The sequence below is a fragment of the Callospermophilus lateralis genome, chromosome 12 (genome assembly GCF_048772815.1).
Source record: "Callospermophilus lateralis isolate mCalLat2 chromosome 12, mCalLat2.hap1, whole genome shotgun sequence".
NCBI lineage: Eukaryota > Metazoa > Chordata > Mammalia > Rodentia > Sciuridae > Callospermophilus > Callospermophilus lateralis.
The window spans coordinates 80,889,026-80,910,439 of record NC_135316.1 but is presented as its reverse complement, the minus strand read 5'-3'; the positions used below and the strand labels follow the sequence as shown (position 1 = coordinate 80,910,439).

At 35.3% G+C, this 21,414-nt stretch overlaps 1 protein-coding gene across 2 annotated transcripts in view; it reads right to left on the bottom strand.

Moving 5' to 3' along the window:
- Positions 1–21,414, bottom strand: part of Ccdc169 (coiled-coil domain containing 169) — a 51,430-nt gene extending 30,016 nt beyond the window's left edge. Inside the window, exons 1-4 of one of the 2 annotated variants that reach the window (XM_076872308.1) lie at positions 21,202–21,414; positions 19,225–19,304; positions 10,640–10,750; positions 10,517–10,557 (exon numbers count right to left, since the gene is read on the bottom strand). In XM_076872308.1, the coding sequence (XP_076728423.1) occupies positions 10,517–10,557; positions 10,640–10,750; positions 19,225–19,304; positions 21,202–21,284 (315 nt within the window). In that variant the 5' untranslated portion in view covers positions 21,285–21,414. Of the gene's footprint in view, positions 1–10,516; positions 10,558–10,639; positions 10,751–19,224; positions 19,305–21,159 lie in introns of both variants that reach the window. The other variant, XM_076872309.1, reaches the window with a different exon arrangement.

The following is a 21,414-nucleotide window of genomic DNA, read 5'->3' as shown; positions in this document are numbered from 1 at the left end:
AAGAAATCCACAGCAGGCAAGTAAGCACATAGTAATGCTGAATAACACAGGGAAGCAAGAAAGTAGATGGGCCAACAATCATCTTTCCTGTTTATGGTATCAAAAATACTGAGCTTCAGTGGGCCTATATAAGCTAATGTAAGAAAGATAAAATCACCATCGTGTGCTAATAGCGATAATAAAGCACTGAAATATTAATTAAAATATTATCAGGGAACTATCTGTGGCTGACAACTGCCATAAAGTTCTGATGAAAGAGTTCAGCTAAATCCTTAGCTTCATAATCTAATTAGAAATGAATGAAGAAACCTGAAGTGCCAAGCAAGAACTCAAAAACATCAGATACAACGAAACTCATTTAACCTCAACTTTTAGTTATTTAGAATTCTCAAGAAAGATTCTAATCTTGCTGTGAATTGCGATAGTTCTAGACATACTTGGAAATTCTTAGAACATTCTAACCTAATAGTTCATTTCTCTAACAGATGCCAACAGGAGCTGGAAAATGTACATCCTGCTAGCCCAAAGGAAGTAAATGTTCTGTGCTTTTTATTAAAAGTGTTAAACTCCTGAAGAAGCCCCTACACTTTGTAGGTAGGTACTTAGAACCACAAAACTGTACTGCAGTTTTGAAAAGGTAGCAGAATATTTGTAGCTTACATAACAGCACAGCTTAAGAAAAAACAGATTGCACATCTTTGGGCTTTACCTTTATTATTATCCTTTCCAATGGGATTAAGGTTAATTTCACAACAGATTTGTTTTTGATGAAATTTTACTTCTCCTTTACCAAGGGAAGTTAGGAAGAGTACTAACAGTACTTACTACTTCCGGCACTATGCTATTTTCTTATTAACACTAATAATCTTCACAACAGCCTGCGCAAGAAAGCTAATTAACTCCATTTTACAGGTGAGGAAATTAAGCCTTGGAGAGGTAAAGTGATTTCCTCAGTGTCCTCTAGTCTGGATTTGAACCATGGCAAGTCTGATTCCAAAAGCTATAATTCTAGATGAAGTAGGTTATCCTCTGTTGAGAGCCACAGCCGAAGGGGCCCCAGCAAACTTCCAGTTGCCAGCTGATGATTGGCTCACAGCTGCCCCAGCAACTTCTAGCTGCCAACTGATTGGCTCCTCTGCGATGATGCTCATTGGGCTGTTTCCCCACCCTTTCAGACCACGGAGCTGATCACTGGGGGACATTTTTTTTTTTCAAAAGAAAGAAACTTTATTTTTAGAACCACACACGCCAAACAAAACAGCTCCTCAGGAAAAACCCTCAGAGCCCAACTGCCACCACCGGCTTCCCACAAGCCTCTCCACCTCCCACAATCCTCCTGCTCTTGAGGCCAATTGGCTGGGTTGCGTGGGTGGAGCCAAAAAAAGTCCCCCAATGAGCAGCTCCGTGGTCTGAAAGGGCGGGGAAACAGCCCAATGAGCATCACCGCAGAGGAGCCAATCAGTTGGCAGCTAGAAGTTGCTGGGGCCGCTGTGAGCCAATCATCAGCTGGCAGCTGGAAGTTTGCTGGGGCCCCTTCCGCTGTGGCTCTCAACAATCCTCACTTCATTTTCTTATCCCCTACTCTTCCTTTCCACAACATTTCTCCCAAAATCCTATCCTTTGACTGGTACTTGTTTTCTTATAATTAGCCTGAACTAGTGCTTTATCCTACCCTGAGCCAGAAGTTTCTTGGAGAACATTTTTCTGGTGAATAGTCATAAAATTTTCTCCTTCCTTGGCTTCTGTGATCCACTTTTCCAATTGTCCCCCTCATCCTTTCTCAATATTTTTCCTTCACTATTATCTTCACCAAATTGCCTTTTTAGCCAATATCTTAATTGTTAGTATTTCCCCAGGCTTCCACCCTCAATCCTGTTTTTCAGACTCTGTCCCCACCCCAAACCCAGCAGTCTCTTGTACTTTCATGACTTCAAGAGACACCCATGATTCCAAGATCTCTATTTTCAGAGACAACTTTCTGTAGTCTAAAATCACGTCCAGTTTTAACTACTCTTACCTATATAAAATGCACAAACAAACCATAATCATCATTTCCTAACATCTCAACTACTTTTGATTCCTATAGTCCTGTTCATCACAATCCAGGAAGTTATGCATCCTTCAATCCTCTCCCAATCTCATCCTATTACCCATGTATTCATGAAATTATTTCTAAATATATCTTCAATCTGTTTCCTCTGCTCCTCCCACATATAATACTGACCAAGCTAAAAACTCACCTTCCTTTACCCAGTCTGAAAAGAATCCTAACTGGCTTCTCTGCCTCAATTCTCACCCTGGGAATCCTTTCTCCATAGGAGGGTGAGTAGAGATTTTAAAATACATAAATACTCCAACAGGTTCCCATCATATATAAAAAGGTTCACATTCCCTAACATAAATATGAAACCCTTCATTATCTAGTCCCTGAATGTATTTCCAGCCATATTTTCCATCACCCCTCTTGTTCATGCCAGATATCTTAGGTGTCTTTAGAGACCCACGTTGATCCATAGAGACTTTATCACTATCTCAAAAATTTTAAAGGTATAGATCCCATGATTTTTAAAAATCCACTTTTAAGTATACATGTGCTTAAATCAGTGATTCTCAAACTTTTATGTTTATCAGAATGACCTGGAGAGTTAATAAAAAACACAGAGGTGACAAGTTGGTTGAACGATGGGACCAGGCCTTTGTGTTTTTATGAAAGGCCCCCAATCTGTGAATTATCAGAGTTTGCAGACTGCTTCCTAAAACAGGAGCCAACAAACTATAGCCTAAAGTCAAAAGCCAGTAACTGCTTTTTTTTTTTTCCTAAGCCAACATGTTAGAACACAGCTCACATATCTATTAGGTATTGTCTGTGACTCCTTTTGTACTAAAACAGCAGTGTTGAGTAATTGCAATAGAGATCAGGAATCTTATGCTTGCAAAGCTGAAAATCTAGCCTATGTATGTATCTATGTATCTGATCTATACCTCTTTGCAAGTCCAAAGTTCTTGGTTTATAATAAACTGTAAAGTGTTTTTTAAAAAATAAAACCAACAGTGCCATCTATTGCAGAAGTCCAACATCTTAAAATGTTGCTCAACAAGTTGCAGAGAAATATGTCTGGAAGCAACATATAATTACAAAGAAACTACTTGTGTCCTTACCATTTTACATTATTAGTATTATTTCTTGCAAAGAGGTATTATTGCAATAATGCACTTTTCATACTTGAAATTTATTTGTATGATATAAAGTTATTACTTTAAACAAAATGCAAGTTAGGGGGGATTTGTTTATAAATTTAAACTCACCAATCAAAAGACATAGGCTGGCAGATTGGATTTAAAAAAAAAAAAAAAAGACCCAACAATATGTTGCCTTCAAGAGACTCATCTCATAGGAAAAGACACACACTGACTGAAGGTGAAAGGTTGCGATAAAATGTACCATTCACATGGCCTACCTAAGCAAGCAGGGGTTTCCATCCTCATATCAAATAAAGAAGACTTCAAGCCAAAGTTAATCAAAAGGGATAAAGATGGACATTTCAGACTACTTAAGGGAACCATACATCAACATATAAATATATATGCCCCCCCAAATGGAGCATCTACGTTCATCAATCAAACTCCTCTCAAGTTCAAGAGTCAAATAGACCACAACACAATAATTTTGGGTGACTTTAACACACCTGTTTTACCACTAGATAGATCTACCAAACAAAAGCTAAACAAACTATAGAACTCAAAAATACAAACAATAACTTAGTTTTAACTGACATATATAGAGTATATTATCCATCAATGAGCAAATACACTTTCTTCTCAACAGCACATGGATCCTTTTCTAAAATAGACCATATGTTATGCCACAAAGCAAATGTTAGTAAATACAGAAAAGTAGAAATACTACCTTGCATTCTATCAGATCACAATGGAATGAAACTAGATATCAATGATGAAATAAAAACTAAAAGCTACTCCAACACCTGGAGACTAAATAATATGCAATTGAATGAACAATGGGTAGCAAAAAATACTAAGGAGGAGATTAAAAAATTCTTAGAAGTAAATGAGAACACTGATACAACATATCAAAATCTCTGGGATACTATTATAAAGGCAGTATTAAGAGGAAAGTTCACTGCATGGAGTTCATTCCTTCACAGAAGGAAAAGTCAACAAATATATGACCTAATATTACATCTCAAAATCCTAGAAAGAGAAGAACAAATCAACCCCCAAAGCAGTAGGAGACAGGAAATAATTAAAATTAGAGCTGAAATCAATGAAATTGATACAAAAGAAACAATTGAAAAAACCTAAAGTTGGTTCTTTGAAGAAATATATAAAATTGATATAGCCATGCTAATGAAGAGAAGGAGAGAAAACTCAAATTACTAAAATCCATGATTAAAAAGGAAACATTACGATGGATACTGCAGAAATACAGAAAATAATTAGAAATTATTTTGAAAATTTGTACTCCAATAAAATAGAAAAAAAATCAAAGACATCGACAAATTTCTAGAGGCATATGATATGCCTAAACTAAAACAGAATGATACACAAATTAAACAGATCAATTTTAAGCAAGGAAAATAAAGGACACCATCAGAAGTCTACCAACCAAGAAAAGCCCAGGACTGAATGGATACATAACTGAGTTCTACAAGACCTATGAAGAAGAATTAACACCAATACTCTACAAACTATTTCATGAAATAGAATAAGATGGAACACTTCAAACAAATATGATGCCAATATCACCCTGATTCCAAAACCAGACAAAGACACATCAAAGAAAGAAAACTTCAGACCAATATCTCTAACAAATATAGATGCAAAAATTATCAATAAAATTCTGGCAAATCAAATACAAAAACATATCAAAAAGATAGTGCATCATGATCAAGTAGGGTTCATCCTAGAAATGCAACGTTGGTTCAACATATGGAAATCAATAAATGTAATTCATCACATCAATAGATTTAAAGATAAAAATCATATGATCATCTCAATAGATGCTGAGAAAGCATTTGATAAAATACAGCATTCCTTCAATGTTCAAAATGCTTGAAAAACTAGTGTAACAGGAACATACCTAAACATTGTAAAAGCTATCTATGCTGAGCCTCAGACCATCTGCTAAATGGAGAAAAATTGAAAGTATTCCCTCTAAAAACTGGAACAAAACAGGGATGCTCTCTGTCACCACTTCTAATCCACTGAAAGTGAAACTAGGAAAACCACCTCACTTACAATAGTCTTAAAAATAAAATACTTGGGAATAAATTTAACAAAAGAGGTGAAACACCTCTACAATGAAAATCACAACATGCTAAAGAAAGAAATTAAAGAAGATCTTAGAAGATGGAAAGATCTACCTTGTTCTTGGATAGGCAGAATTAATACTTCAAAATGACCATACTACCAAAAGCACTATACAGATTCACTGCAATCCCAATCAAATTCCCAATGGCATTCCTTATAGAAATAGAAAAAGCAGTCATGAAATTCATCTAGAAAAATAAGAGACCCAGAATAGTCAAAGCAATCCTTAGCAAGAAGAATGAAGCTGGTGGCATTACTATTCCAGACCTAAAACTATACTACAGAGCAAAATCGACCTATAGACTAATGGTACAGAATAGAGGACATTAAGTCTAACCCATATAACTTCAGTTATCTTACTTTAGACAAAGGCACCAAAAACGTACATTGGAGAAAAGGTAACCTCTTCAACCAACGGTACTGGGGAAACTGGAAATCCACATGTAACAAAATGAAATTAAACCCCTATCTCCCACTATGCAGAAAACTCAACCCAAAGTGCATCAAGGACATAGGAATTAAACCAGAGACCCTGCGCCTAATAGAAGAAAAAGTAGGCCCAAGTATCCATCATGTCGGATTAGCCCAATTTTCTTAATAAAACTCCTGTAGTACAAGAATTAAAACTAAGAATCAATAAATGGGATGGATTCAAACTAAAAAGCTTCTTCTCAGCAAAATAAGAAGTGAGGTGAATAGAGAGCCTACAGAATGGGAGCAAATCTTTACTACAAGCACATCAGATAAAGCACTAATCTCCAGGATATATAAAATACCCAAAAACCTTAACACCAAAAAAACAAATAACCCAATCAATAAATGGGCCAAGAGAGTAAACAGACACTTCTCAAAAGATGATATACAATCAATCAACAAACATATGGAAAAATGTTGAACATCTCTAGCAATTAGAGAAATGCAAATCAAAACTAGATATCATCTCACTCCAGTCAGAATGGCAGCTATTATGAAGACAAACAACATTAAGTGTTGACAAGGATGTGGGGGAAAAGGCACACTCATAAATTGCTGGTGGGACTGCAAATTGGTGCAGCCAATCTGGAAAGCAGTATGGAGATTCCTTGGAAAACTTGGAATGGAACCACCATTCAACACAGCTATCCCAACTCCTCGGTTTATACCCAAAGGACTTAAAAACAGCATACCACAGGGACATAGCCATATCAATGTTTATAGCAACACAATTCACAATAGCTAAATTATGGAACCAACCTAGATGCCCTTCAGTAGATGAGTGGATAAGGAAACTGTGGTATATATACACAATGGAACATTACTCAGAATTAAAAGAGAATAAAATCAAGGCATTTGCAGGTAAATGGATGAAGTTGGAGAATATTTTGCTAAGTAAAGCAAGTCAATCCCAAAAAACCAAAGGCCTAATGTCTTTTTTGATATGAGGATGCAGATGCATAATGGCGATTGATGGGGGGAGCATGAGAGGAATGGAGGAACTTTAGAGAAGGAAAAGGGAAGAGAGGGGAAGGGAGAAGGCAAGTGGGTAGAAATGATAGTGGAATGAGTTAGACATAATTACCCTAAGTACATGTATATGACACAAATGGTGTGAAAATACTTTGTGTACAATCAATGTCTTGAAAAATTGTGCTCTATATTTGTAATATGAAATGAATTGCATTCTGCCATCAAGTATAACAAATCAGATTTAAAAAAAGAAACATAAGTAGTAATTGATTTAAGTGCTCTAATACAGAATACAAAATTGTGTAGTAAGGCTAAAATTATATTTAAAATATAAAAAACAAAACTAAGTGCAATCCTGTTTAATTCTTGTTTTTATTTCTCCTGATTTATTAGGTTATTCTTTTTAATAAATATATGATGCATATAAAAATTACCAAACAAATATAAGTAGTGGGCACTGTTGCCTTTATGATTTCATTTTTGTCTTTAACTTTCAAATAATATCAAATAAACACATAAAACTTTAAAATGAAATATCAAAAACTTTAAATAAATGCAAAAAGTTTAAAGTAAAATGACCTTGTATGGTAGATAAAACTAACTGCATACCCTGTATCTATTCTCTTCCTACTTACACAAAACACTGTATTTCTAGCCCCTCACACATGAGTGGAAAATGAGGAGGAGCCTGAATTCCTGAGGGCTTTACAGAGTCATTGCACCAATAAATGCAAACCTCTAATCCTTTTTATTACATGAGGGAGGAAAATAGAAAAAAAGTGCTTGCTTAGAGCTTTCTCTCATATACAGCCAAATGCAATCCTTAACTGATACATAGTGCTAAAATTAAATGTGAATAACTATACCACTGGAAGATATTTTCAAGATAATATATTCTATAATACCTTCAGAGGAGAAAAGTGATTCAAAAAACAATAAAACTGGGCTGGGGATGTGGCTCAAGCGGTAGCGCACTGGCCTGGCATGCGTGCGGCCCGGGTTCGATCCTCAGCACCACATACAAACAAAGATGTTGTGTCCGCCAAATACTAAAAAATAAATATTAAAATTCTCTCTCTCTCCCTCTTTCTCACTCTCTCTCACTCTTTAAAAAAATAAATAAATAAAACTGGATGAAAGCTCTAAACTAATTGAGAGTAATTTTTTCAAAATATTAAAATCAAGCCCATTTAATTGATCTAGTTGAAAATAACATTTATTTTTATCAAATAGTATTTTTAAATATTATATGTGTGCCCGTCAAATTGAGTATTCAGGTTAGGGATAAAGCTTAGTTGGTAGAGTGCTTGCCTTGAATGCATAAGACCCTGGGTTCAATCTCCAAAATCACACACACACACACACAAAAAAAACCCCTAGTATCCATCCCTTTTGTCATCCATAAACAAGCCTACAGTTTGAAGTTACTCAAAATTAGTATTCAAGAAAATTTACCTTAATTTTATAAGTATGTCTGTATATGTTAGTCCTAAAGATGAAATGATCCATCAGGATAAAGATTAAATTTACAAATAATGTAAATCCATACTGTCCCACAAAAACAAATAGTATATGTCTTCTTTGCTATCAACTTAAAAGGAATTAAAAATGTTTTATAAATAAACATCATATCTGAATTTTACAAATACTGGTCTTTATATTGAATATTACGATTTAATATATTTTTTGTTCTTATATAATAAGAGATCTCTTGACTGGATATAGGATTCTTGGAAACCAGTGCTTTTTGCTGAGTAGTTGAATAGACTGCAGGCCACATTCCTAATACCTGCTGCTCAGAAAAGCCTTCCTGGACTTAATTGTTTAAGAAAATCTAAATTCTTGTGCAGGGCATCTGCCCAGAGAATAGAAGGACCAGTTCCATTTATATTGAATTTAAGTTCTCTTTCTGCTTGGCCTATGCTGTTCTTTATATCCTAGTCCTTTTCTGAAAAGAAATTAGTATTTCTTTTATTATTATTTCTTATCTGCTTCTAGGTCTACAGAGAAGCACACTTTATTCAAGAATAACACCAAGAAAAATTAGTTTGTCAATATAAATATGTTACAGAATCTCATTCTCAGGTAGCAATAATAAATATACTATAAAATACTTTACCATGTTATATAAGTGTTAAGCTGTTGATACTTAATTTATTGAGGACTAGGGCTGCCTTATCAAAATCAGGTAGCCAGAATATTTTATATTCTGTAGGGAGTATTTTATACTTTATATTCTATAGGTATTATTGAAATTCTACCTGCAATTAAGAAAGGGCACTATAGTGAAAATAGTCTAGCTGCAATTTCTGAATGCCACAAGAGGGGGATATAACTCCACTATAATGCAGAAGGAGACAAAAACAAAAAAGTTATTTTTCCATTAAAAAAAAAACACAGAAAAAAGAAAATGTTATTTTCTTGAACTTCCAAGACACAGAAATATGAGCATTTCTGAGTTGAAAGTAACAGGAACAAATAGCCTTATTTCTCCACAATTCATTATTATTGAAAATGCAGAATTTCCCTGTAACTTTCACTAATGAATTGCAGTTATTCAAAGAAAAGCAACCATAAATGCTCTCATTCTCATTCTCTGTATATCAACTTAGTACTCTACCTATAGCTCTTTAAAAAACTTTTTTTTTGTTGTTATTTCTGATAAGCACTAGAGCAAGGTGTAATAAATGCGTGAAGGCTTTTTATAGAGGGAGAGAATTTGGCTCCACTTATAGACTGTGTGAGCCTGATCAACTTCTTTCATCTGTTTAAGCTTATCATCACATGCATCAAAGGAAATAAGGTTAAACTTCACCTCATGCGGTTGTTGCAAGACTGAAAAAAAGGGAAATGAAATTAATTTGCATACTGTATATGTTCAATTAAAGCTGCTGCTGATGATGATAATGATATGTTAAATCCTGCAAATTTCACAGAGTATTACATTTGCATTTTCAATGGAAGTACCCTTGGCTTTTCACAGGATTTTTTTCTGAGTATTTCTGAAATAATAATTCAGAGTTTTGAGGAAAAGGCTATTTCTAAGCAGGCTCTGAATCCAACAAGGTCATGCTTCAGGATTCTGTACATTTTAAAGTATAGATTTGAATGACTAAAAAACAATGAATCTGTTTGTAAAACACTTTACAAAACAGATGAACTTAAGTAATTTATTATGAATTAAAATTAACTCCCAAAGAGGCAACCAGAAAAGAAAGCAGATTGGTCAGCCCATTGAGGTTTCATGATCCTCATAAGGTAACTTTATGGGTTCTCTGATGGATTTGATATCTCTCTTTAATATATTTGCATATGTAATGTGTATATGTATGTACACAAATACATCGATGTGTATATGTGAGTACATGTGTTTGTATATTACAGAGGAACTAGAATGGACATGATTTAGAAATGTAGAAGATATATTCTTTGTGTTAAATATTAGGCTTCTTCTGATTAGAAGGAATACACATGCTCAGGTTCCCTGCTAGCCTGACTACTGAGATTCTTTTTCTTCTATGTTGTTTATCTGTACATACACCAGAATCTATGCTCTGCTTTCCAACAGGGAGAGTAAGCTGATGGCCTGTGACTAGATTCTTTGGATGCAAGGAACAGTTCTCCTGAACAAAATATTTTATTTGGATCCTGTTGACAATCTTTAAATTTTTGTTTAGAATCTGTCTGGGGGAAAATATACATACTTTCCTACAGTTATTCTTTTTAACCATCTTTTACTCACCACAGGCATTCGTTCATAGACACGAATAGAAGATAGACTGTCTACAATAAAGCAAATATAAACAATTGATATTTTATCAGTTTTAACTCAACTTATAACACATATATATAATTGCTTTTGTACCTGAAGGATTCCCACGGAATTTTTCCATTTTCTCTTTAAGAGATGCAATTTGCTTTTCTAGTTGATCATTCATTTCCAGTTGTGTCTCATAACGGGTTTTCCATTCACTGCCTGAGGTGGGGGGAGATCAAGATTAGCCCACCAACTCTTATTTATTCATTCAAATAACATGAAACAGTTCAATCTTTACCTGTTAAGATCTTATCTTTTTTAGTAATACAGATAAGTCCCATTAAAAAAACAATGCCAAATAATACTTTTTCAACTATTAAAAAGAACAGTTTGGGGTTGAAAAATGGCACTATGTTTGGTCCATCTGGTGCTGCTATAACACTGTGACTGGGTCATTTACAAAGAACAGAAATTATTTATCACAGTTGTGGAAGCAAGGAAGTCCAGGATCAAGGCACTGGTAAGGTTTCTTGTTCTGTGTCTTCACGTGACAGACAAGCAAGCTAACAAAATGTGGTGTGTAAAGCCTCTTTGGTCAGGGCCTTAATCCCACTAAAAAAAAAAAGAGGAGCCCTCATGGCCACATCCCCTCTTAAAGGCCCAGCTTCTCTGTATTATCACATTGGATTTTGGAGAGACACGTTCAAACCACAGCACACCACATGGGTTTTAATAATTCAGTCATGAAGGCATTCCCTCTAAAATCTGGAACTAGACAGGGATGCCCTCTCTCACCACTTCTATTCAATTTAGTTCTTGAAATACTAGCCAGAGCAATTAGACAGACAAAAGAAATTAAAGGCATAAAAATAGGAAAAGAAGAACTTAAATTATCACTATTTGCAGATGATATGATAATATATCTAACAGACCCAAAAGGGTCTACAAAGAAACTGCTAGAGTTAATAAATGAATTCAGCAAAGTGGCAGGATATAAAATCAACACGCATAAATCAAAGGCATTCCTGTATATCAGCAATAAAACTTCTGAAATGGAAATGAGGAAAACCACTCCATTCACAATATCCTCAAAAAAAATAAAATACTTGGGAATCAACCTAACAAAAGAGGTAAAAGATTTATACAATGAAAACTACAGAACCCTAAAGAGAGAGAGAGAAGAAGATCTTAGAAGATGGAAAAATGTACCCTGTTCATGGATAGGCAGAACTAACATCATCAAAATGGTGATATTACCCAAAGTTCTCTACAGGTTTAATGCGATGCCAATCAAAATCCCAACAGCATTTCTTGTAGAAATTAATAAAGCAATCATGAAATTCATATGGAAAAATAAAAGACCCAGAATAGCAAAAGCAATTCTAAGCAGGAAGTGTGAATCTGGAGGTATAGCGATACCAGATTTCAAACTGTACTACAGAGCAATAGTAACAAAAACAGCATGGTATTGGTACCAAAACAGGCAGGTGGACCAATGGTACAGAATAGAGGACACAGAAACCAATCCACAAAATTACAACTTTCTTATATTTGATAAAGGGGCTAAAAGCATGCAATGGAGGAAGGATAGCATCTTCAACAAATGGTGCTGGGAAAACTGGAAATCCATATGCAACAAAATGAAGCTGAACCCCTTTCTCTCGCCATGCACAAAAGTTAACTCAAAATGGATCAAAGAGCTTGATATCAAATCAGAGACTCTGCGCCTGATGGAAGAAAAAGTTGGCTCCAATCTACATATTGTGGGGTCGGGCTCCAAATTCCTCAATAGGACGCCCATAGCCCAAGAGTTAATAACAAGAATAAACAAATGGGACTTACTTAAACTAAAAAGCTTTTTCTCAGCAAGAGAAACAATAAGATAAGTAAATAGGGAGCCAACATCCTGGGAACAAATCTTTACTCCTCACACTTCAGATAGAGCCCTAATTTCCAGAATATACAAAGAACTCAAAAAATTAGACAATAAGATAACAAATAACCCAATCAACAAATGGGCCAAGGACCTGAACAGACACTTCTCAGAGGAGGACATACAATCAATCAACAAGTACATGAAAAAATGCTCACCATCTCTAGCAGTCAGAGAAATGCAAATCAAAACCACCCTAAGATACCATCTCACTCCAGTAAGACTGGCAGCCATTAGGAAGTCAAACAACAACAAGTGCTGGCGAGGATGTGGGGAAAAGGGTACACTTGTACATTGCTGGTGGGACTGCAAATTGGTGCAGCCAATACGGAAAGCAGTATGGAGATTCCTGGGAAAGCTGGGAATGGAACCACCATTTGACCCAGCTATCACCCTTCTCGGACTATTCCCTGAGGACCTTAAAAGAGCGTACTATAGGGATACTGCCACATCAATGATCATAGCAGCACAATTCACAATAGCTAGACTGTGGAACCAACCTAGATGCCCTTCAATAGATGAATGGATAAAAAAAAAGTGGCATTTATACACAATGGAGTATTACACAGCACTAAAAAATGACAAAATCATGGAATTTGCAGGGAAATGGATGGCATTAGAGCAGATTATGCTAAGTGAAGCTAGCCAATCCTTAAAAAACAAATGCCAAATGTCTTCTTTGATTTAAGGAGAGCAACTAAGAACTGAACAGGGAGGAAGAGCATGAGGAAAAGATTAACTTTAAACAGAGGCTAGTGGTGGGAGGGAAAGGGATAGAGAAGGGAAATTGCATAGAAACGGAAGGAAACCCTCAACATTATACGAAATCACATATAAGAAGTTGTGGGGGGAAAGCGGGGGGGCGGAAAAAAACAAGGGAGAGAACTGAACAACAACAGATTAGGTAGAGAGGGAAGATGGGAGGGGAGGGGAGGGGGATAGTAGGGGATAGGAAAGGCAGAATACAACAGTCACTAATATGGCATTATGTAAAAATGTGAATGTGTAACTGATGTGATTCTGCAATTTGTATTTGGGGTAAAAATAGGAGTTCATAACCCACTTGAATCAAATGTATGAAAGATGATATGTCATGAGCTTTGCAATGTTTTGAACAACCAATAAAAAAATAAATTAAAAAAAAATAAAATGCACCTGATCATAAAATCATGTACTTCAATGTAATCAAGTATCCTACCTTAAGAACGTGGCTGAGTTCAACCCAAAACAAATGAAGGTTACATAACATTAGTTTCTATTAGATCCACACCAGATGACATCTTTAGTGGACAATGGTGAGAAATAAAAAGGTACTGTGGTCTAAAATAAATAAATATATATATATAAAATTCAGTCATGTTTGTTCTAATCACTGCAGTTAAAATGATGGCCACAATGAAGTTATCTTAATCTGAAAAGACTGAAAAATGAAACATTTTTATCATGGAAAGGAAAAAGACTAATGTGGTACTCTACAAGGAACTAAGGATGCAAAAATAAAATAGACACTGTCCTTGCTATCATTCAGCAATAAAAATAGAAAGAAAAAAAACACACTTAACTAGAACATTTGAGAAATTTTTCAATTAAGTGGATGCTATGGAATACACAGGACATCTGATCTGAAAGAGAAATAAGGATGGGGAGACAGATACTCATCTATGCTTTTTGTTCTTTTTTTATATTAACTTTATAATCCATTTGGAAGTTTTTAGCATTAAGTATATAGAATGAGGATCTAAATGAGCATTTCTTTATCAATATTACACCAATTTTTCAAACAGAATTTATTGAATAATTCATCACTTTTCATTTAGCTTCCTTAAATTCCAATAAAACATCACTGGTAATAGGCTCCTTGGCTCCAGTTTTCTACCCAGAAGCCCTTTCCCAAATGCAGCAGGCAGTCTGACATTTTTATTTTGTTTCATTTTTGATGGTAGGGAGAGAGAAAATAGTACTTAGAAAGTGATGCTAAAGGATTGTTATGGACTAAGTATTTATGTGCCTGCCCCTAAAATTCATATATTAAAGCTCTGTCCTCCAATTTGACTGTATGTATTTGGAGAGAGAGTCTGTGAGGAGGTGATAAAGCTTAAATGAGGTCACAACACTGAGGCTCTAATTCTGTAAGATTAGTGTTATTAGATGAGAAACCAGAGAGTTAACTGACTCTGTTTGATTCTGCCATGTGAGTACATAGTAAGAAGATAGGTGTCTCCAAATCAGAAAGGAGTTCTCACCATCAACTGAACTGGCCAGCACCTTGATCCACTAATTCCCAGCCACAAGAACTATGAGAAAATTAATTTCTATCATTTAAGCCACTTAAGGTATTTTGTTATAGAGCCTGAATAGAATAATGCATTGATTATTTGGGGTGTGATTTCAGAGTATTGCACAGATTTTGTGTGTAATAATCTATTCCCCCAAGTCATAAATGAAAATGGTTTTGTACTTTTTTTAAAGTAACTAAAAGACTAATTCGAAAGATTCAATTTGCAAAATTAACAATAACCTGGTCCTAAATTTTATGGTATTGCATTATGGTTTTAATAAACTAGACTCTTTTCCTGTTACAGGATGGATTGTGTTCTAACCACTCTTTCACATCCAACATACCCTGCTCCATCACCTGCACACCAAATTCATATATTGAAGTCATAAACCCAAGTACCTCAGAAAGTGACTGTATTTAGAAATAGAATTTTTAAAGAGGCAATTAAGGCAAAATGAGGTCATACATGAGCCCTAATTCAATACAACAGATGTTTTTATAAAAGGAGATTAGGTTACAGACACAAAGGGAAGACTATGTGTGAACACATACAGAGCAGGTGGCCACCTACCAGCCAAGGAGAGAGTGCTTGAAGGGAACCAACCCCACCAATATCTTGATTTGACTTCCAGGTGCAAGAAGTGTCAGAAAATAAATGTCTGTGGTTTAACCTACCCATTTTTGGTCTATGAGAATCTGAAAAGACTAATTTTACTGTTCTGTTGATTCATTTTAAGTGTTAATGAATTTATTTTCTAAGTATCTCTTTCCACAGTTATTTCTGCCTATTTATTCATCCAGTTAGTTTTAGAGTTAAATTTTTCAAGTTGGGAGGGGGGGAACCTAGATATTTTAATAAGATATACATGATACCAGTAAGTTAATTTGGTGAGAATAAACACATTTATAATATTTAGTCCTCCCACAGAGGAAAAAATTTCCCTCCTTACTAACATAATAATAATGAAGGGGCTGAGATTGTAGTTCAGCAGTGGAGCGCTTGCCTAGTCCATGTGAGGCAGTGGGTTCGATCCTCAGCACCAAATAATGGTAAGTAAATAGAATAAAGTTTATAACTAAAAAATATTTTTTAAAAATAATGAAGAGGATAAACTCAATATATTAGTCCTCAAACAATCCTATAAGTTATGTATATTTTTCACCAATTTACATGTGAGGAAATTGAGACAAAGAGGGTTTTAAGTAATTTATTCAAAGTTATACATTTAAGTCCCACAGCTGTAATATTAAAGCAGGGGCCACCTGATTCTAAAGTCAATGTTCTTTTTACAGGCTAACTCCTAGCATTTTCCCCACTCCACTAGAGATTATGAGATGCTCAGGGTTTGAGCACATAAATGGTTGGTACATTTTTATTAATTTAGTTTTCTTTCCAATAGAAATCTTATGTCTAATGAACAATAAATTGAGCTCATTAACTAAAACAAGGTTCACAAAGACTTCTTGTTTCTTATTTTTGCAGTGCTGGGGATCAAACCCAAGGCCTCACACTTGCTAGGCATGTGCTCACCACTGAGCAGCATCCCCAGTCCACCTTTTTTGCTGTTTTTTGTGTCTCCCACTAACAAAGCTTAGAATTTCAACAAGGCATGGGCTAAGGGGAAAACTTTTTCAGTTTCTTTTTTCCCTTACGGTTTCTGTTTGGTATGAAATCTCTTGGGTAGAATAAGGTGAGAATTCTGCTTTAACAATTATTCCTCTAGGTCATAGTCTTTTGTTGTCTCTTCATACAGGTTCTGCATAATTCTTGCCAAAGAAATGATCAGATATTTTGTAGACTATGTTGAAATTGTGATTGAGGTCATTTCAACACTATATTTTTAGATTGTTATTGCTGAAAACTTGTTTATTTTTTTAAAAATAAACATTTATTCTATTATTATATCCAACAATTTTGGGGGGTGTATAAGAGATTAAACCCAGGGGCCACATCCCCAGCCCTTTTTTATATTTTATTTAGACAGGGTTCTCACCGAGTTGCTAAGTGCCTCACTAAGTTGTTGAGAGTGGCTTTGAACTCGTGATCTTCCTTCCTCAGCCTCTCAAGCCACTGGAATTACTGGCACATGCCACTGCATCATAACCATTTTCTAAATCTTTACTATTATACTAGTTTTTAGTTGATCCTCTGGAAAATTCTGGATATTAAATTATGAAAATGGAAATCATAAAAGTCTATCTCTTCCTAATAGCTATCATTCAATTCTTTTTCACATTTTATTGCTTGACTAGAACTTTGAAATCACAAATACATTTGAATGATGGCAATAGGCATCTTCCTCCCACCCCAAGAAATGGAAATCCCTCTAATTTTTCATCATTAAGTATTATACCAGAAAAAAGTATTCTTTTCTTTGTTTTGAAATATGAAAGACAAATTGAGTTTTACAAAAAAATTTAGCATTTACTAAGTTTGAAAAAATGTTTGCTCTTTTAATATATTATGAAATGGCCAAAGGTGCTTGGGGTTAGAAATCAGACTTGAGGTTCAAAGTGGAGATGTGGATGTGTGTTGTCAGTATATGATGGTATTTAACCCTAGAAGACCAGAAATTGCCTAAGCATATATTGAAGAAATGTCAGAAGACGGAGACTGAGCCCTGAGGCATTCTTAAGTTTTAGAAATGAAGAAATGACAAGTGTCTAATAAGTAGGACAACCAAGAGAGTATGGTGTCCCAGAGGCCAAGTGAACAAAGGGCTTCAAGGACAAGTTGAGATCAGCTGATGAGATCACATAAGATGACTCAGCTGACATGGGAGTTAGCAAACTAGAAATCATTGGTGACCTGGACAAGAAGGCAAAACTTTTTGAGCAGGCAAAACTTCTGATTGGAATGAGTTAAAAAAAAAAAAAAATTAGACAAGCATGGATGTACTAGGCAAACCTGGCCTATTTCTATTCCCAGATGTAAACCAAGGCTCAATTCTCTAGATGAAAAATTTTAAAAATTAAAAAATCAAGGTGTAAATTTAAGCTTAAGAGGTAGAAAGAAGTGGAGGCTAAGTGGAATTTGACACCAGCATGCCTGGATTGACAATTTCAGAAATATCACTCATTACCTCTGTATTTTTCAGAAAGTCATTTAGGATCTCAGTTTTCTCATCTATAAAATGGGGTAATAATACTTTTTTAAAGGGTAGTTAAAAATTCATTTACAGCACTACACAAAATACTAGCTATTCTCATTGAAACAAACAAAAAAAGGATCACCTCACTTGACAGAGTTCCTGGCCTTGATTAAGGGACAAGTGTTTTTGCTATTCATTTAAGACTTCAGTTTAGACTACTAAGGCAAAAGCTTTCCTACTCTTTGTGGCCATATCCTACTTCCTCTCCATAAGAACAGTTTATATTATGACTAGTGAGCAATATATTGCTATTGGGCATAGGTACTGGACTCCGTACTATATGTGTGAGCATGTCTTCTGTTTTTTCTCTGAGTAGGTGAGTGTATTACCCTTGCCAATACAACTACTTGGTAGGTGAACTCAAAGTCTGCCCCCACAGAGCTAGTTATAACTAAAGTTCAGATAGATATATAATTCTACTTTAGCCTTGGTGTAGTATTCTTCAAGCAAGCTTTAATAGAGTATTGGATTCTCACAGACAGCAGCATTTTATTTCTCAATTGGCTACTAATCTTTTTTTGTTCATGGCTTCTTAGTATAAGAAAGAAGTACAAATGAATTTAAGAACCAAAGCACACACACCCCCATAATTCTAATAAACTCCTTACTTTGTTTAGTTCAAGCACTGCTTCCTCTGTAAAGGCTGTCTTTATACCTTCACTAAAATTGTACTTGATTTTCTTTCCCTAAGATCCCGTTTCTCTATTTGCAGAACATATATCACTTCTCATAATCATATTTTAGTTTGTCACTTTCTCCCCAATAGTCATTGCACCTCTTTAAAATAGGGAAAATAAAGGTCTTCCAAAGTGTTGATACATGAGTCTCAATCACTATTTGTGGAATTAATAAATGTCTGGCATACATTATAAATTTTAAGGATATGTGTATGTGGGTATGTGTACATATATATAATACACACACACACACACCCCTACACACAAAAATTCTTCCAACACAAACAGATAAATCCTAGATAAGGATTTTACAGTTAAACTGCAGATCCAGTAGTTAATATATGAAGGGTGTGACATAAATTGAACAGAATATTTGTGACATTTTGTTATTTACAAAGGAAACAGTATATTGATGTCATATAAGAAACGTTTTGTGAAATAACATTTTGAATAATTATGTAGTAATGGTTTGCATTCTGAAATATCAGTTTTAAAGCTTTTGTTATAAATTATTATTAATGCCACCAGAGAGTAATACTGAAATCTTGGTACTATTATTCAATATATGTAATTTAATGTACCACAGGTATCTTGGTAAAATGAACAATAATTATACAGGAGATATATATATATATAAATATTTACGTATATACCTTCATTGTCAGTATTGGGTTTGGCTTCCATTTCTGCTATCTTGTGTCTTAATTCAAACACTGAGAGTTGCACTACATCCCTGTTATTAAAAATATTTTGTTAATTATGATTCAATTAAAAATAACATGGGAAAATTAATACATGTAACCCCCATTACTTTAGGAATAATTTCTTATGAAATATCATTTATTTATTGAATATTATTAAATATTATTTATTGAAGACATGGTTGAGTATCAAGAATCAGACAAATACAAGCTTCTGATTAATAAGGTCCAGAAAGGATTAAATATGCACTAAGGCTCAAAGCTCCCAGGTCATCACTGGAAGCCAATTACCCTTAAATATGATCCCAAAGAAACTGATTACTGAGTTTCTCAGAACACCATAAAATAAGAGCTGCAAATTATTACAGACAGGAATAACTAACAAGAGCAGTAGGCAACAAGTGTCAACCTGATAAAAGAAAAAAGAAACACTAATAAAACACACACATATGTATATATATATATATATATATATATATATACATACACACACACTTTCTTTAAAAAAGCATTTGTAAATATTTCTGAATGCTTTTTGTATTTAAGGAATTTTGTTAAAGACAGTACAATGAGCAAGTGGATAGAACAATATCAACAGCAGCAGCTAAATTCCACTTGAATGCTTACCTGGAATGCACTAGCCACTGCTAAACATTTTACACATTTCATTCCATCCTGGCAGCAACAATAGGAAGTGTAACTATTTATATAACACTCTTAAGAGAAAGCTGAGGCTTAACCAAGTTAGTTTAGTTAAATAAGGTCCTATAGTTACTGAGTAATAAGAGCCGAGATTTAAATTTATGCAGAATTCCTCTAAATACTTGCTCTGAACCTTTACTGCCTCAGAGAAGGCAGAACCTGATCCTCAGAATGCTTATCATTTGGTTCAAGATTTAAAAAATAAGTAATAAATTAATTAGTAGTGTGACTGGAGTTACAATAAAGGAAAGCACAGGATGCTATGGGACCCAAAGAAAAGCCGAATTCTCATGGGGCCTGTGGGTGTGATAAGATTTTCTTTAAAAAAATAGCATATTCAGTTTTAACAAGAAATACTAATATTGTTCTAAAAAGCATAGGAGAGACTGCTTACTCTGGAGACAGTACACATTCTCCCTTGAATGTGTTATCTATCTTCCTAAATAAACCTGTCTATGCCTTTGTTAAAAGAAATGAAAAAGCATCTGAGAAACTGGAGATGAACATGCTTTCAATAGTGCCTTTGCCTACCATTGGCAAGGTCCTGAGTTCAAACCTCAGCACTGCACAAAGAAAGGGAAAAAGAAAGAATAGGAAGAAGGTCCGATTTTTACAAAAAGTTACCATTTCTTAAGTTCTTCTAAAGGATGAAATACTAAATAAATTCCTTGGGATTTTAAACTGAAAAACCCGAATTCAGTAGAACATAAAAACCAAAGACCTATTTTAAAATTACAACATATATACCAAATACACTTGGGGAGTGTTGGTGGTGGTGTTTTTTGGTTTTGTTGTTCTTGCTTTATTGTTTTTGTTTTTGTTTTTTTGTACCAGGGATTGAACCCAGGGGTGCATTTTTTTTTTTTTTTTTGAGACAGGGTCTCACTAAATTGTTTAGTGCCTCCTAAATTGCTGAGGTTAGCTTTGAACTTGCGATCCTCCTGCCCCGGCCTCCCCAGACTTTATAATTGCTGGTGTGCGCCACCTCGCGGGGCCACTTAGCCATAAAGAAAATACAACCTGCATACTGACAGGCATAACTAATCAAGAAGGCAAATCAACCTCTAGCACAGAACACTGTTAGGGGAAGTCGCCGGACGTGCCCTCTCTTAATCCTCACGGCTTCTGTCGGGGCGGAGGGCCAACTGACCCGAGGGTCGCCCCGGGAGGCCCGGGGTCGCGCACCTGCCCCTCACGGGCGCGGGAGGCCGCGGGTCGCCGACTCACTTCTGGTAGATTTCTTCCAGCAACTCCAGTTTAAGGCGGTCGGTGCTCACACCGTCGAAGTTTTCGCCTCTTCCCTCCCCCATAGCGAGAGGTCGGAGAGCTCCGGGGCCCTTCGACTCGGCACTGCTTAGAGTATAAGACCTGGAAGGGGCTTCCCCAAGCGGGGAAAGAAAAAGCGTCGCCAGGAGCGGTCGCCATGGCGAAACGCCTCAC